Raw genomic sequence first — 17,360 nt, 5'->3', positions numbered from 1 at the left:
GGTACTTCATTTCAGTTATTGAATCTATAGGAAATCAATCCAATTACATAGATTTAGTAGTAAAGTTTTTATTAATAAATGGAAAATGTATTAAATGTAAAACCTGTTATTCAACCAACTTGACAAAATGTAATGTTTGTTACTGGTTTCTCAGTTGGTGGATGTGTGTTTCTATGATTTATTATTTTATGTTTTTATGATGTAAAGCACTTTGAACTGCCGTGTTGCTGAAATTTGCCATACATATAAACGTGATCGATTAATTGACCTTCTGCATATTTATGACTGGAGCTCAAGTGGCAGCTGCTGACTTGCCTATGGTTGAATAACTACAAGTCTCGTCTTAAAACTGAATGGACATAATTTTAGCTCAAAAACTACAATAGAGACTGATATATATTAAAAAGAAAAAGGATTATTAGGGGGAAAAAAAGTATTTTATTAGATATCTGTACCTAAGTTCTTTATTTTAATTTTGGACAGTTTAAGACACTCTTACTTTACTATCTGAGCTTATTCCTTTTTAACTGTTAGTTAATAACTCATCTCTTATGTGCACCACGTCTGGTTTATTGTTTTACATTTTTCTTCCTCTAGTGACCCTATAGGGGCTCCATAGCCATCTAAAAATCACACTAGCTGATCTGCTGCTGATCTGCAGCTCATTTCCACCAGCAAAATGCTGTTTATTTATGTCATTTGATGCAAACTCCCCTCAGCATCACATCTTTGCCTTGAACCCCCCATGGTTTGTTTTCTGTTCGCTCTTCTGTTGTGAACAGAATTCAGTGCATTCAAACCAGCTTTGGACTCCCAGACCTTGGGAGAGCTTTAGCTTTTTGCATCTAAAACAATAAACTGAGGGAATTGCTGGGAGGACAGACGTGTGTAGTGGAGTTGGGTGGAGGGAGGGGGTGGAGGCGTGGGAGTGTTTCCGACCAGATATCAGATGCTCCTGTCTCCGTGCAGCAGGAGAGTGGGAACTGGCTCGCGCATAAAAATACTGTGCATATTGCATCCTGTAAATTCCCAGAGTAAAGCTGCCGTTTCCTGCTGCTGACATGAGAGGGTCAGAGGTCAGCGTCAGAGCAGAAGCGCTTCCACTAGGTTTTCGTGTCAGATCAGAGGGAAACGGACGGAACAGCACGGCTCATTATAAAGCAGATCTCCGGAGCGACCACAATGAGCTGTTATTGCTGTGGTCGGCTACAAAGTTTTGCGCACAGAGGTCGCAGCTGGCTTCTAGTCACAGAGACAGAAAACCACCCGTCTGGCTCTTGCCGTCTCTGGCTTTAATTAGACGCACTCATGGAGCAAATGAACCACCGCAGAGGTGCAAGCGCCGCGACAAGAGGTCGTGTTGATGTAAAAAGAAAGCACGACTCGAAAAGCCTGTGAGTAGGAGAGAGGGAGGTGGGGTGACCACTGACCTGGTTCGTGAGGGGATCCGAGAGCTTTGCAGATCTCCAGCACCAACAGAAGCGCGACGAGGACTTGAATGAGAGACGCTCTTTGTCCAGCAGCGTGGAGCCCCCACTCCGAACGGTTCATTTTGTCAGGACGGGGACCTGCGAGTCAGAAACATCTAATGTCTTCCTATAAAGCTCCACGACACTTAATTTAGATGAAGTCCATACGATTTGGATGCGCGTTCGGTGTCACTTGGACCATGCGCTTCGGCCGCCACAGTCCTAATAAAGATCTCCAACATAGGCCTGATCATCGTTTGCGTCCGCTGCTTGTTTTAGGTGCATTCCGACTCCAACTCTGTAACTTTTGTAAAGTCGGCTTTGGCACTTTTTTGAGGGGTCCTTGGTCTTTCTCCTGTCCTCCATCAGTCTCCTCCCGACGACCAGTGACAGCTTGAAAACTTTTTCTTTTTTTTTTCCCCCATCGGCAAACTTTTGCAGAGCCACCCCCACAGATGGGAGGACTCTCAGACAATAGGCTGGCTCTTCAAGGACCGTGCGGAGGCTTAAAGGGGAATGACCGCACCAAGAAATCGGATACAGTCAAACAATCCAGCCTGCATGCAAGCACAGCCCAGAAAGACTGAGGTCTGTCGGGTTCTCAGTGGGTCAGATGAGGACCCGCTCAAATGGGATGCATTCACTTAAAATCGGAGAAAACACTTTAGATCAGGGGGTCCACTTTGTGCAGCACAGCGACGGTCATTTTGGATTGAGGAATACTCTTTAAGAACAAAAAATAAAATAAAATAAAATAAAATAAAATAAAATAAAATAAAATAAAATAAAATAAAATAAAATAAAAAAGCCAAAAGGGTTTAAACCGGATAGTTTCACAGGAAGCTGTGATGGAAAGGGTTATATTGGCTCCATAAACGTGAATTTCCACAAGTGATTTTTGAGAACAGTTATTAAATTTGTAAACACGCAGCTTAATGTTATAAATTATTTCTCTAACTTGTTTATTACGGCTATTTTTTAATGCACTAATGTCATTTTTGAAGACAAAAGAAAATTAGTGAACAACACAACCTCAGTATTTGTGGGTTTAAAATTAACTTCCTTCTGTTTTTTTTTGTTTTGTTTGTTTTTTGTTTTTTTTGCACAACTCTGTACCACCTTAGTTGCCTATTTTTTAAAAATATTTAATTACTTGGTGAATTTTGCTTGAGTCTGATTTGGTTTTTCTCCTTATGCCTCTTAGGGTGACACAAAAACAGCAGCTATGCTCACAGTGACTTTGTGTTAGTCATTTGCAGTCAAAGGGTTCTGATTCCAGCTTGAAGGACAGCTGCAGTAGGACTGGGCCAACAATGGGTACTTTGGGACAGGGGCAGCATTCTGTGCTCTTTGACAAGAATAAAAAACACTACATGCTTCCATGGTAGACTACAAACATCGCCCGCTAACAAGTGTTCTTATTTCTAGCATAAGAATATATGAAGAATATGAAGTATAATTAGATTGGTCTCTGGTTGCTGATGTGTGCATCGCAGACACAGGTATCAGCTTTCCAAAAGTCTAGAAAATGTAAGCAGGTACAGGTAGTTTAGAATCAGTAGTAAAGTTAAATGTGCTAGTGGTTTCTTAAACTTTTCATAGCTGCTATTGTCGGGGAAAAGCTTTATTTAATACCATTTCAGAGTAAGTGTCAAAACCATCTGCACTCCACTTTATGTCTCAACGCAAACCAATTAGTTATTTTTAGCATACCAACCAGATGGGCAAAAATATGTCTATTTAGTTTATCAAAACTACATAGACACAGCAAAAAAGCTGAGGAATGTTTGCTCTGCCTTTGCAAAACTTTAAATGTCAAACGTCTCTAGGTTTAAATGCAGTTTACTTTTTCCACATGTGATCAGATTCAAATTATAGTCATCAGAAATGTTCATTTTCTATTCATCTATGCCGACTGCTATCTGGAACATTACAATGTGACAAAAGGAGAAAATGTCTATGAGACAAATAAAAACGAATCTTTTTGCCCCCTTTGGGAGCAAGGACACTCGGGGGAAAAAACAGGACTAATGTACTATATGCAAATGTGGCATATTTAACAGACCTTAGTGTGACATTTTTCACTGATGCACTTTAACAGATGATGTTGCTGATGACGCAGAAGTTGCCCAGAAGAGTGATGCCAAAATCTCAAAGCGCCAGCAACGGAATTAAGATGGACAGGTGGACATGTGCTGTTTGACATTAATAAAAGATAGAAAGAACAGACTGACAAACCTTTATCTGTATTGTACAGCATGCAAACCTGTTCAAAGTAATTCAGTAGCAGCTTAAATATTGAACAAATAGACATATAGAACGTCTATGTTCTAGAAAATCAAGCCGCATGCAGGAATTAAACTCAGTTAATAATCATTTTGAATATGGTCAAGATGGTCATAATTGCATTGATTGATGTAAAACATCAGTCATAATTCCGTGAGATCGTTTGTGCGGGTGTACGGGGTTCTGCCTGAGTGGAACGTTTTGAAGAGGTTTTGGTAGGTCTGTGGTGCCTATGATCCTGTAGGACCTTGTGTGCTCGGATGGATGCTGCCCATGTCTGGGAGGGAGGAGTTAATCCCCCCCCCCAGCTGCCCTCACACCCTTTTCTGCAGCAGTGCAGCTTCGAACCACACTGTGCAACGGTAACTTAGGACGCGTTCACTTGTGCATCGATAAATGTATCCGTGTCTTCTTGTAAAGTCTGAAGCGTTTAAATGTTGTCTACCATCATCTCCGCCGCGTGTTGCTCTTGTCAGTAACAGTAAAATTCATTGTCTTTAGTCCAAATCTTTGCATTTTCCTCTGGCGTTGCTGCGTTAAAGTGATCAGTTTGGTTGTTTTTACGCACAGCCCGAGTGCGCAACGATTCCAGTCACAGACCACACAAGCTCGTTTTGCATTAATGCAGAACATGGTGTCTTTTGTATTTACCAGTAAATGTCTATCATCTTTAGCAAGTGAATGACGGAGCTTTTCATTTCTAGCGCGGGACAGTCTGCTCCTCTCTCTTTCTGTTGACCAATCCTGGCGCAGCGGCGGAGCGACACACCTGTATAAAAGCGGATTCCAGGTCAGCTGACATTCAGAGGGGGAAGCGATGAAGATGACAGGGTGCTGAGGAAGAGCACAGAATCTCTCTATCAGATGGGGATGTTTTGCGGGGGGCGCGTTGTGCGTTTTTAAAGATGGACGAGCTCTTTAACCAAAGCGCAGCGCCGAACCAAAGTTCCGCTGGAGATGACAAGTTCACATTCGAGGACATCGACGTGAGCGCGGACGGCTCTCCCATCCTGAGGATATTCATATCGGTGGTGTACTCGGTGGTGTGCGCCGTCGGCTTGGTGGGGAACCTGCTCGTGTTTTTTCTCATGAGGGTGCGGCAGGGTCGCAAAAGGTCCACTATAAATGTTTTCATCACCAACTTGGCGGTGACGGACTTCCAGTTTGTCCTCACGCTGCCCTTCTGGGCCGTGGACACAGCGCTGGACTTCAGCTGGCCGTTTGGAGACGCCATGTGCAAGATCGTCCTGTCGGTCACCGTCATGAACATGTACGCCAGCGTCTTCTTCCTCACCGCCATGAGCGTGACCCGCTACCTCTCCGTGGCTTCAGCCTTGAAGAAAAGGTCTTACAGAAGGTCACGGTGCGTCAAGTGGGTGTGCGCGGTGCTGTGGCTGGCCGCCACCGCAGCCACGGCTCCCACGGCTGTCTTCTCCACCGTGACGGTGGTCGCTGGAGAAAAGCTGTGCCTCCTGAGGTTTCCAGAGGGACACGACTGGCTGGCCCTTTACCACATCCAGAAAATATTGATTGCTTTCGTCATCCCGATGTTCGTCGTTTGTGTCAATTACATGATGCTCCTGCGCTTCGTTAGGCGGAAAAGCATGGATGGCAGTAACCCCAAGCGGAGATCCAGGGTCACCAAGTCTGTCGCTATTGTCGTTTTGTCCTTCTTCTGCTGCTGGATGCCAAACCATGCCATCACCTTCTGGGGCGTCTTGGTCAAATTTAACGCGGCCAACTGGGACACGTCATACTACACGGTGCACACGTACGTGTTCCCGGTCACGGTGTGTTTGGCACACACAAACAGCTGCTTGAACCCAGTCCTTTACTGCCTGATGAGGCCGGAGATCAGGAAGATGCTGAGCGGCTTGTTTTGGAGAGTCTCCAGTCCCACTCAAAGCAAGGCTTGCGCGACGCGCTCCGTTACGCACATAGAAACCCAGGGAATGGTACCCCTCCAGATCATTGACAACACGGAGTACACGCTATCCATCATAGACCGTAAAGGTGCATCAAGTTCTAAGTCAATCCCATACAACCACTGAATAAAAAAACCCTGCCTTTATTTATTTATTTATTTATTTATTTTTACTCCGTCAGCTGGCATTGCTCGTGCGTAATGTGTTCACAAGTCTGAAAATCACAACATTCTATGTATTACGAGTCACATGGAATGATCATTTCGTGTGAAAACTATAAAACATTTGACTCATTCTGTGATTTTTCTATGAGACTAATCTTTTCACTCTGTAGTGACAAAAGCAAAAAGAGACTGGGACAGGACGGATCAGCCTGGCCACATGGAGAAAGGCGAATATATTCACTGTTGGACCCTAAAATATGACAATGTTTTTTGCCATAATATTCACCATGTAAAGCCTGACTGTAAATAAATTGCTTTTCCATCAGAGAAAAAAAATTTGGCTGATTATTGCTCCAAGCTAATTACATTTTGTGCTTGCTTTTTCATTTGTCTTTAATTATAATAATGACATTTCAGAATTGGCCAGGCTTTTGAATCAGTTCTGCCGTTTTGTGATGTAAATAGTGCACATATCTTTTAAGAGGTTTAATGCTAATGACATGGTTCTAATGCTGTGCCAAGCACCGCCGCCTTCACCTGTAAAACATATTTATTTTGATACTTTGCCTCCATTATCTGTTATATAACAGTGAGCTATAAAGTTACGTCTGAACTCCAAACAGCAATATATGAAACCAAACTTAATGGATTTTTTAATTGAAATGCCAAATGGCTACCCTAGATGCTACAACCACTACAAGCTAATAATGTACAGACTCATTCAATACAACTGAATATTAGTGAAAAGTCAATTTATTCCAGGAACTTTATTACCAAGTGAAACATTATATAGAATAGTTACTCCAACTGATGATTTCCAGCCTTTGTTTCGGTTAATTATGATTTTCTGCTGACAATGAAAACATGACATCTAATTACTAAAGACCAATTAAAGAAAATCATTTTAAGATACAGAAATGTATCTTAAAACGGCTAAGTTAAATGCTTAACTTAACTATTTTCAACTGGTGCTTTTAATTTGACAAATGAGCCTCATCAGAAAGTATATTCTAATGTTTTGAATATGACTTTCTTACCTGATGCATTTAAACACTGCAGCATGTTCATTACAGAAATGTGTGGATTAATAAGATGCAAAACAGACGAGTAAAAAAAGGTGCACATGTGAATTTTAGATGGTGGTTGGTGAGAAGCTGTCTTTCAGAAACAGAACTCTGCCTGATGAGAACCGTCTTCACTTTTACCTCAAACTTGCATAGTTCAACTTTTAAAGTAAAGTGCAATACAAACAATCCACTAAAGTTTTCTTCTACCTCTCAGCAAACTGAGTAAGCACAAGTCCTGTCACTCGGCTGCTCATAAACGCTACAAAGATGATGGTAGTTGGAAAACTTGGTGTTTGGTGGCGCTTGTTATAAAAGGTTTGAGAATGTTGTGCTTCCTGTGAGTAAAAAAAAAAAAAAAAAAAAAAAAAAGTAAATGTATGCACTCAATCTCTTCCTGAGCACAGAGTGCAGATGCTGATTTAAATACCTAACGGAGCGTCAGATTGAAGAGAACCGTTGAAAAATGTTGCACCTGAGCTGAACTGATGTGTTACCCAGAGGAGAGATAGCTCATAAATGTCCATCTGTCATCTTTTGGCTAAAGTGAAAATCCTCCACAGACAATTGAGGAAAGCTGCCCACCAGGCAGGTTGGAGGTGAGGGAGTCACCTGGATGCAGATGGCTTGATCGGCTTCCAGCTTTGTGCGCTGATGCTTCTCTTCTCCGTCTGTGATTCTTGTCCTCTGCTTCCCTTTGCGTTGCTATCGAGAGGTTTTGTGTGATCGCAAAATGCTGTGGTCAGGTCACTTTTTCCATTCTTCCTCATGCTTTTCCACAAATACAAATACAGAAAAAAAAAAAAAGGTAAAGCAGCTGGAAATCTGCCCATTCAGTGTGTTTAGGTTGTGTAAACGAAATAGGGGCTTCACAAGCTTTTAAAATGAGGGAAGACGTTTAGTAAGAGTGAACTCGAATAAGCTTAGTTTAATTAAAACGGCAGATTTAGCGGAGGATGACAAAGTTTTGGGCTCTTAGTCTCGTTTATGGTGCAGCTAATACCATTACAGAATACTTTTTATAGCATGTTGGCGTGTGTCACCCAGCCTCAGGCTGCCCTCAGTGAATGCTTTAGTTAGTGAGACGTCTACAGAACTTTTTATATTGACTTACAGCTTTTGATTTCTACACTTACTTCCAAGTAGACACAATGTCTTTAATATTTCAATGTGGTCTTGAGGCATTTATCTCCAGGCTTTCTGGATATTCTTAGCAGCTCAATTTCTGTCCAGTACCTAACAATCTTTATGCATATTTTGTTTTTGACAACTTAACACCGATTTTGAAGAGCTCAGTTTCATGCATTTTGCTGCCTGTAAAAACTTTTTATTCCCATTTTTGAATCTGAAGAAATGTCCTAAATAAGCCAGGTGAAGATGCAAAGGGCTGTTAAGCTAAAATAAACTTTTTTTTAGGTAGTTATCAACTAGTCTAATACATCTTATGGCAGATATTTTATCTCAAAAGATGTGATATATACACATCTAGTGGAGATAGTTTTTAGCCTCAAGCATCTTCTTTCAGACTGAAAGACATGGATTAAGAACGTGAAAGATTCCAAGAAAAAGACACGAGTTTCCTACGTATCACAGTCTCCCTGTTTTATTTAAACATTTCATTAAAATATTTGATTTAGACAACGAGTAAATGTTTGCATCAGAGGTTATTTGTAATCTAAAGACAATAATATCAGCACATTTTATGTCACATGCAAAATAACGCAACAACAAATACATAGAATCAATGAAAGGAGACTTATTTTCAATTGCACTGTGGTTCAGATGCGTTTGGTTAACACTGCCACTTACTGGTGGCTGCAGGTCAATACAACAAAATCCTCAGCGCATCGAACCGCACTTTTCAGAAGCATAGTGAATTTAAACTTCATCTTCATACGGACACATCCAAATTAATATGAAATGCTTATCTCAGCAATGCAACAAGTAAAACTGATTTAAATAAGTTCAATAAGCACATGGTGTTGTATTTAAGAAGTGAATTTCTGCTCGTTTTGAGTTTACCTCTAATGAAAAGAAATCCGTTTCTCAGAAATTGAGTAAATATTAAGATACAAAAGAAAAAGAAAAAGTATGTACTGCCAATTTTGAAACACAGCTCTACTGAAAAGTATGCCCATAAGCTCTAAGCCATTTGTTGAGGATATTTTTGCATGACTTGCATAGTGGCATGCAGACAATCAATCGGAGGTTCTGTCAGATGTTCAGGAAGTTCAGATTGCTTATCAGCCTTCTGCTCATCGACATCCAGCGGCTCCAATGATTTGGATGGAAAAGAATTGAATGCCATCACTCCACTTAATGTTATACAAACATAGGATATCACATGGGTGATATTTTATATAGATCTGTTGATCAATCGTTTTATTGTACAGAAATGAAAAGCAACCAAGCCAGTTGTAAATCAAATCCAAATTAACCAAATGCATTTAAGCAGGGCCGGCCCAAAGCATAAGCAAATTAAGCAGCCGTGTTTGATAACAATAATTAAAACTTCTCAATGTTTGACATTGTCTAGCAAAATGTTTTGACGTGAGGCTACATGGCTGCTACATGGATGAGCTACTCTGTAGTCGGGGATTTGTTGTTTGCTGCTGAATCATTTTGTGGCTAAAACAAATATTATTTTTACGTCAACTATGTGAAACTAATGTTAAAATCATTTGAAGGCTCAGAATCAGTCCAGTACCGGTACCGGTCCACATTCTGAGGGGAGAGAGACTCACCTGGTATAAATTACATTTTTAGCTATTGGCGTAAACGCTTAAGAGAAATTAATTTAATCACAGAATGTCATGAATATGTGTGTAGAGCTGCACCGATTGCAGTTTTCTGGCCGATCCCCGGTTAGAGCCTGACCTGCTGATTTTGATTTTGGCTGATATAATTTTTTTTGTCTGAAATGTTGCTAAATATAGCAAGAAAGTCGGTGAGTTGGCAACAGTGGGGTGAATATTGTTAACTGTAAACGTTCAGACCTGACCTGGTGGGTCTGTCAGTCACTCCTCTCACTGCAGAGCAGAAGAGGACAGAGATGATTTATAAACCTTTGCTGACGAAGATTAGATTAGGGGATAAGATCAGCTTCACATGTAAGTATCAGCAGATCACGATCCACCAAAATTAAGGAAATCAGCACCCAGAAATCAACTGGTCAATAAATCAGTTGGCCAATAAATGTATCTTATATTATACATGTATATAATGTAAACAGCACTGCCAGAGATGCAATAGGTTTATAGCAGGTGTATGAATGATCTAATGATCAGACTGCTGATTGCAGCCAGTCCACATTGTTAGCAGAACTAAAGGGCCCCTAAACCAAATTATGCTATATGCAAACCAAATGCTATATGCATTTCACTTAGGGCCCCAGGAAGGCCCTAAGTGAAATGCATAAAGCATATCCAGCGCGAGTCAGTTCTTCTGACTCACCCTGTGTGTTCATCCATGGGTTTACAGGTCCACTCCAATGCAAAAACAACAGCGTGCTGCGTGACAACGGGGCGAGTGTGACAGCTTCCCCATGTGCTAAACCACTGACCCGCTCACTCATCGGCCCACTGGGGAAATCCCCGATGGTCCCACATGCCAGTCGGCCCCTGGGACCAAGCATTTTTCAGTCTACTTCAAGTTTCCAACCGGGGCTGTCCTGTATTTGTCTCCATCTGTCTTCTTCCCAGATTTCCTTAACTGCTGAAGAAAAACATCCCCACAGCATTATTCTGCCCCTACTGTACCTCTTCACCTTGGGAATGATGTGTTGTTTTGCCCAGAATGGCCATGTCTTGATAACATCACAATTGTGCCAACTCCATTTAGATTTTTCAATCTTTTAGCTTTTACTAGCAAAATATTAAATATAATAATATAGAATCCCAATAGAATGGGATGTAGTTATTTTAAGGTTGTGGTGTGGCAGATTGCAAAAAAATAAAATAAGAAAACATTTAAAAAAATTCTGAAAGGATCTGAATACTTTTGCAAGGCAATATACTTGGTCCTACTTCCATGCTTGATCCATCTTCTATAAACAGGGTTTGTAACAAATATGAGGCCATGGATCTATTTATGTAATGAAAATTAAGCTGTTTAAAGTACATCTTAAATGATACTGATATGACATATGTAAGGTCATTTCAGAGCTTTCTCAACACGAAATGAGTAACACAAGTTTCAGTGAGTTTTTATAGTTTTTTTTTCTAAAATATTAAAGACTTGCATCTAAGCTATAGAACGGATCTGTTGTAAAGTTGTTCAGAAATAATCTCTGGACGTCAGTCACCAAGCATCTCCCGACCGTCTCAGCAGACCATTGTGATAACGCTTTAAAAAAGAACAAACAAATCCATTTCCACATCAATTTATTCTTTGCTTTTCGTTCAAATTGTACAGCAACAGGTACAAGTTTTAACGACAGAAATGATGTGAGAGGAGCATTTCCAGTCCATTTGCAGCCGAAACTCATTAGATAACCAATAAAGACAAAAATAAACGTCAACCATGTTTAATTTTTGACCATATTACAGCTTTCCACATCATGTCAACAAAACACATGGATCCATATGTGTCTTCTATGTTCCTATTTGTAATATCTGCTTATAAGTTAGTATTTCATGCACACCTTTTGCTCTGATGCAGTGCACAATAAAAGGCATGAAACCGTCTCATACTGTGATCATTCTGTAGCACAATGCTGCTTTTTTTTTTTTTTTTTTTGCTTAACTTAAAAAAAGGAATGCTATATATAATGTGGAAATATTATAAAAAAAATTATACTGAAATTGAATTTAAAAAGGTACTTGGTTATTTACAACTTCAAGTTCATTTTGTACAATGTCAAAAAAAAAAGTGCATCGAAATTATTTAAAGAGCATCTTGTGTTTGAGGATGTAGGATTCAGGTGCGTCCTTTTCTACAAGTAAAGAAAAGCGTTTGAAAGCTAAACATCATGCATCTCACTTTTCTTCTTTCATAGATTCTCACAAATAAACACAATGCAGATTATTACTATGTAATGCCTTGGCAGCGGCATCATCGGTTGGGTGGAGAGTCACCCATGAGGTGTTTTATTAGGTACAAACTTTTTTCTTCTTCAAGATTAATTAATGTTAAATAAATATGCACAAATAGGAAGTAGCCATAAAAACATTGAACCAAATTAATAGAAACAGTTCCATTCGCTTTTTCTTTTTTTTTTTACATTAAGCCAGGAAGAAAAATACCACCACAGCTCTAAGATCTGTGGCGGGACGGCACCACAGGCAGAGGAATACGGAGAAAAAGAAAAGTGGGACCGATGTTGTACCAGTGCAAGAATGCTGCGTGAGTGCGACAGTGCTGACTCGAGGGCCAGAGGCTGGTGACGCGGGACAGGTCCAGTGCACTGAATAAAGCCTTGCATCAGCGGACATGCGGCCCTGTCTGTGTGACAGCCACTGCGGGGCCGGGGAGCGGCAGGGTGGGAGGGGGTCGTTGAGGTGGTCCCTGAGTGTCCCTGTGGGAAAGGTGTCTGCAGGACTCACTCAGCCTGCGTTACCGCTCCTCGGCCACTTTGCCGTTGGCCTCCTGCTCCTCCTTGTCTTTCCGTTTCTGTCTCCGGAAGAAGCCGAGCTGCATGGACGATCGGTCACACGAAGAAACAAGGTTACGACTTCGTGCTGGAAATGCACGTCATGCATACGCTCTGACTTTGCCGTGGCATCAGGTGTGAACCAATTTCGGGATGTTTTTGAGGAAACAAACATTTTACGCAAAACAACGAGCGTAATTTAAACCACTACAACTCTCTTGTATAGTTTCATAGCAGGATCTGTTATTACATGCAAACACAGCTATTTCTTTTCACGAAGCCCACTGGAAAACTAAGAAGTTGATGACAAGGTGTAAAGCGGGACATGAGAACCTTACCTTCCACAGAGCCAGGCTGAGAAGAGCTAACAATAAGAGCCCCCCCAGTGTGCTGCCAACAATAATCCAGGTAGGGATTCTGTAATCTCCCTCCTTCCTGATCTCCAGGATTATCTGTCAAACAACATCAGAAACACGTCACTTCACCGAAAACACTCTGGTGTCTCAATGCTTCATTATATGATTAATAGAAATATTTCTTGGTGTCGTGTACATGATGCAATATGAGATGTAACATTAGCAATGTTTGACAGCAATCTATGGAAGATGATAGATGTTAATCAAGACTGAGAAGTGAGGGTGACACTTAGGGTTGGGATCTATGTTGGTAGATATATGTGTGTGTTTTATTCTGCAGACTTCTAAATGAGTGAGGCTGATTTGGTTAATGTCCTCAGCATTAATAAATCAGCCCTAGGTCAGTCTTCTCTTGGTTTCTTTCAGATTATTTTGTTTGTTTTTGAAGTAATCTCTGACAGCAGGCCTTCATGTGCTGCCTTCTCTGTGACCACAGCTGCCAACCTCTTAAATAAAAGTTACGTTTTTGCTCAAAATAAATACTGTTCCGTTCTGTTCGTTATTAAAACACAAACACACGACAAAGGATCGTTCTAGACCTTTGATTCACCGTTTTTAAATGTTAACGACTTGCACTTTCCACAAATCATAAATTTCAAATAATGTCGCTATACACAAATATTTACTGTTGCTTTAACGAAGAAATGGAGTATGACAATGATTAATGACCAGTAGATGGCAGCAAAGTTCAACTTTTAAGTTCATAGCTTGACAGCATGTGCTGCTGGTCCTTTCGGTCCCTCAGCACCACAAAGCAAATTCACTCAAACAGGGACATTCATAGAGTGGCTACACCTTTCTATAGTTATTGTTACAGTTAATGTTCAGTCAGTAAAATGTGTCAATGACAAAAATAAAAATTACTTTCTTTTGAAAATGGTTTTAAAGGCTGCTTTCCTGAAACAGAAGAAACCAAAAGAAAACCAAGACACAAAAAGCACTGATCATAGTCGGATGTTTTTAAGAAGCCAGATTGGATTGGGTCAAACCCGGGGCAGGAGCCGTTTCCAGCAGCAGTAGTTGTTGACTCACATGTCTGACAGGCTTTTCCTCATGTAGGAACATGGGGCTGGCGGAGGGGAGCTCCACTGAGGCACTCGTTATCAGTTCCAGGACTTTAAACTTCAGCTGGAGACAAAAGTCAAAGCATGCAGCCACTATTTTACCACCAAGTCTCACACAAGAGGTAAAACAGCCAACAGTGAGCTAAACAGCGATTTGGTGCTGCGTTCAGGGAATGCGTGTTTGGAGGTAAGAGCTCACTGCGTGTAACGTGTCTATCCTCAGCGCTCCTGTGATTCGAACCCCGATGTCTCTGTGGGAGGCTACGTTGACCGTGCACTGGATTGGCACGGTGAGTGTGTTGGACTGGTTCTGAGTGGAGAAACGAATTAAAGTTGATGACAAAGCTGAATGCTATTATTTGTGGTTGCAGTTTATCGTTGTTCTCATTTTACTTTACCAAGCGGGAGAAGCGGGACAGATCCTCCGGAGAAGCTCTGCTCAGCGCGATGTGCTGAGGCGGTAAGCAGCGTGTCCCGTCTCTCTGAAGGGGGGGGGGGCAATAAAGTAAAGGTGCATTCTTACATCATTGATGAACTCGTGTCCTGAAATGTTTGTTTACAGTGAGCAAAAATTATTTTCTTTTTTAGTAACCAATTTTTTTTCTGATTCCAGTCAAATCCAAGCATTTGAAACTCGGAACGTTACAAATTTAAACACAATCAAAGAGCAGCCAGTGGTGTATTTTGTTATGGAGGATGTGACTTTTTGACCAGGGCGGGCCTCTCTGTGGTAGGCTCTGTGTAAGCACTGGAGGAACAGCTAACTGTAGACCTGGAGATGTTTACTCTGAATTGGTGCAACACAAATCAACTGGATTCAATATACAACACCAAAACTGGTGTCTGATTCACATGTTGGATCAACCGAGGGTCTATATTGAGGTTTTTAAAGTCTGCATTGCACTTTAGCCTCATCTAGTCATACAAAAATCATACGTACTCTGACAAATTCACTGAACATACATTAATTAAGACACACAATCCAGATTTAATAGTTCTTTGATCTATTTTGTGGAAACTAAAGGAAACATTTAAACATTCAAAAAAGCATTTAAAGATAAAAAAAACAAACAAACCAATGCCTAACAGACAAATTAGAGTGTGCAAAATGGTAAGTCATTCCTTTTTCTTTATGATTTGCTTTAAAAGAACCAGAGTGTATTTTGTGATCTTTTAAAGTGGTCATGATCAATTGCCACCCCAGAGCCTTTAAAGATGTTTTGTTTTGCCTTGACATTCAATCTAGTTCTAGTAAGTGATCATGGCTTCATGTTGAAAAGTGTTTTAACAAACCAGCCAAGTGGTTAAATTGGAAAACAAAACAAGAGTCAGGCATAACTGAGGTCGGTCTAAATCAATCTACAGAGTCATGTTGTTCAAAACTTCTTCAAAGACAGCAAAAGTCCTGAGAGATGCAACATCCTACAGGTAGGTGTTTTACATTTTACGTTGATATAACTCTATGGGACTCACCTTGAAAGAAGAGCGAAGGCATGAAAAAAAAATTTCCGATTCACGGGTCAGAGTCAATTTTTTAACATTAAAATAGAATTTTTCTGCAGTTAGAAATGAGCAAAAAGGCAACAAAAACCCAAAGGATAATTTTGAAAGATCTTTAGTATTAAGCTATTTATCAAGATGAATCAATTTCTCTTTCAAGACGGTCTGTGTGTTTGAAACTAAACATAAATCCTTTAGGTTGTGTCAAAGACCGTCACATTTATTTGTCATTCCTAAACATTTGCAACGGCCATACAATTGTGATTTAGATGAAACATATTCACTTGCGTGTTGTGAACACACCTCGTCGATATAGAAGTCAAATATCTGCAGGAGCTGGTTCCCATTCCGTGTCATCTCTGGTATCTCGATGTTTAGCTGTAGGTCTCTAACCGGGAAATACCCAAGGTTCTGAATCTGAGAGTCACACAGAGACAAAGAGAGAGAGAGAGGTGAATGGTGTGAAATGTTTCCCAGTAAGATACATTAAAGATAAGGAAGCGACAAAAAATTCCTTCCCACCTGGAACGTGAAGTTAAAAGGAGGGCCGATAACTCCAGGCTCCTCCAGTGAGAGCTCTGGTTTGATCTCGTAGCGTGTCGGGTTTGAGTCCCTTTTGATGCAAACAGTAAAAATAAACAGAGGTACCCCACGATTTCAAGTATTTTTGTTGTTGTTTAAGTTTACATTCCATTTTCACTTGAGCTTAACAAATGTATTCTGTATTTTCTAAGTATACATAAGCAACAGCAATCTCTTCTGCAATGTTAACTGTTTGGTGAGACGTTAAGGAATTTGACAAACCTGGTAAAGAGGAGGTCTCCCTCATAATGCAGTGAGTAATAAATATCATTAACATTATCAGCCCTGTTCACTTCTTCGCCATCGCTGTAGAGAGAGCAAGTACACGGCTTTTGTCTTTCATAAAGGTAGAAAACAATGTTTGGAAGAGATCCGTTACATGGAGAAAGTGTATAGTTTGTACCTGCTGGCCTCCAGCAGGACTCTGAGGTGGTCCAGGAAGACGGCACGACTGAACTCAAACTCCAGGCGAAACAACACCTACAGCAAGGAACAAACAAAGATGGTTCTTTCTAAAACCCCGTGGATACAAAAATGCATCAAAGTAAAGTGGATAAAAAGTTGAAAAGTTAATCCCAGCAACTTCACTCAAGAAGTGAAACTCATATTCATGACAAAGTGATGCACGTCAAGCGTTTATTTACCATTTTGAAGATTTATACAGCTAATAAAAACCAACATTTATTTTCTCTGGATGTTCAAATATCGCAGAAGTCCAGTCAAAAACATACGACCGAAATGTCGGCCTTTTCAGTTCTATGTACTGAACACTATATTACATAAGACCAGCAGATGACCTGGTTTCACAAATCACCACCGACTGTGGAAGCTTTTCCCTGGTCCTCAGTTTGGATCCTGTGCCTTTTAAACTCTTCCTTCAGACTTTATGTTCATTATTTTCTAGTGCATTACACATTTTACATCGACCTCTCAGTGTCTGGTTCAGGAGTGGCTTAACTCGGCTCTTCCCTTACAAAAAAATCCCATGAAAATCACATGTGATTACATGTGAATCACATGTGACTTTCACATGTGATAAAATGTGGTTCACACATGTGAATCACATGTGAAAGCACATGAATACGTGTGATTTTGGAACATTTTGTGGTAAAATCGCACATTTCCACATGTGATTTTTACATGTGAAAATCACACCAAAAAAAATCACGTTTTCACATGTGAAAATCATGTGATCACATGTGGAAATGTGTGAATCACATGTGGAAATGTGTGAATCACATGTGAATAACATGTGATTTTACCACAAAACGTTCCAAAATCACACGTATTCATGTCCTTT

General features: G+C 40.5%; 3 protein-coding genes across 6 annotated transcripts in view; 1 reads left to right on the top strand and 2 right to left on the bottom strand.

The window, feature by feature from the left end:
- The window catches only part of LOC122847118 (A disintegrin and metalloproteinase with thrombospondin motifs 7), a 126,698-nt gene extending 124,647 nt beyond the window's left edge, over positions 1–2,051 (bottom strand). Inside the window, exons 1-2 of one of the 2 annotated variants that reach the window (XM_044144499.1) lie at positions 1,638–2,051; positions 1,431–1,568 (exon numbers count right to left, since the gene is read on the bottom strand). In XM_044144499.1, the coding sequence (XP_044000434.1) occupies positions 1,431–1,568; positions 1,638–1,671 (172 nt within the window). In that variant the 5' untranslated portion in view covers positions 1,672–2,051. The remainder of the gene's footprint in view (positions 1–1,430; positions 1,569–1,637) is intronic. The other variant, XM_044144489.1, reaches the window with a different exon arrangement.
- A 2,537-nt stretch (positions 2,052–4,588) lies between these two features.
- LOC122819731 (relaxin-3 receptor 1-like) lies at positions 4,589–6,159 on the top strand. Its single transcript, XM_044096704.1, has one exon. The coding sequence runs from the start codon at positions 4,661–4,663 to the stop codon at positions 5,804–5,806; it is 1,146 nt and encodes a 381-aa protein (XP_043952639.1). The 5' UTR covers positions 4,589–4,660; the 3' UTR covers positions 5,807–6,159.
- Positions 6,160–11,286: 5,127 nt separating this feature from the next.
- The window catches only part of itga11a (integrin, alpha 11a), a 56,408-nt gene continuing 50,334 nt past the window's right edge, over positions 11,287–17,360 (bottom strand). For all 3 annotated transcript variants that reach the window (XM_044097499.1, XM_044097507.1, XM_044097515.1), the window contains 9 exons: positions 16,464–16,540; positions 16,283–16,366; positions 16,001–16,091; positions 15,782–15,895; positions 14,377–14,460; positions 14,178–14,288; positions 13,947–14,042; positions 12,837–12,950; positions 11,287–12,539 (listed from right to left, as the gene is read on the bottom strand). In XM_044097499.1, coding sequence (XP_043953434.1) covers positions 12,462–12,539; positions 12,837–12,950; positions 13,947–14,042; positions 14,178–14,288; positions 14,377–14,460; positions 15,782–15,895; positions 16,001–16,091; positions 16,283–16,366; positions 16,464–16,540 — 849 coding nt within the window. In that variant the 3' untranslated portion in view covers positions 11,287–12,461. The remainder of the gene's footprint in view (positions 12,540–12,836; positions 12,951–13,946; positions 14,043–14,177; positions 14,289–14,376; positions 14,461–15,781; positions 15,896–16,000; positions 16,092–16,282; positions 16,367–16,463; positions 16,541–17,360) is intronic.

Source organism: Gambusia affinis, linkage group LG02 (assembly GCF_019740435.1).
Source record: "Gambusia affinis linkage group LG02, SWU_Gaff_1.0, whole genome shotgun sequence".
Classification (NCBI taxonomy): domain Eukaryota; kingdom Metazoa; phylum Chordata; class Actinopteri; order Cyprinodontiformes; family Poeciliidae; genus Gambusia; species Gambusia affinis.
Note: the sequence above shows the minus strand (reverse complement) of the source record. Positions and strands in the feature narration are given on the sequence as shown.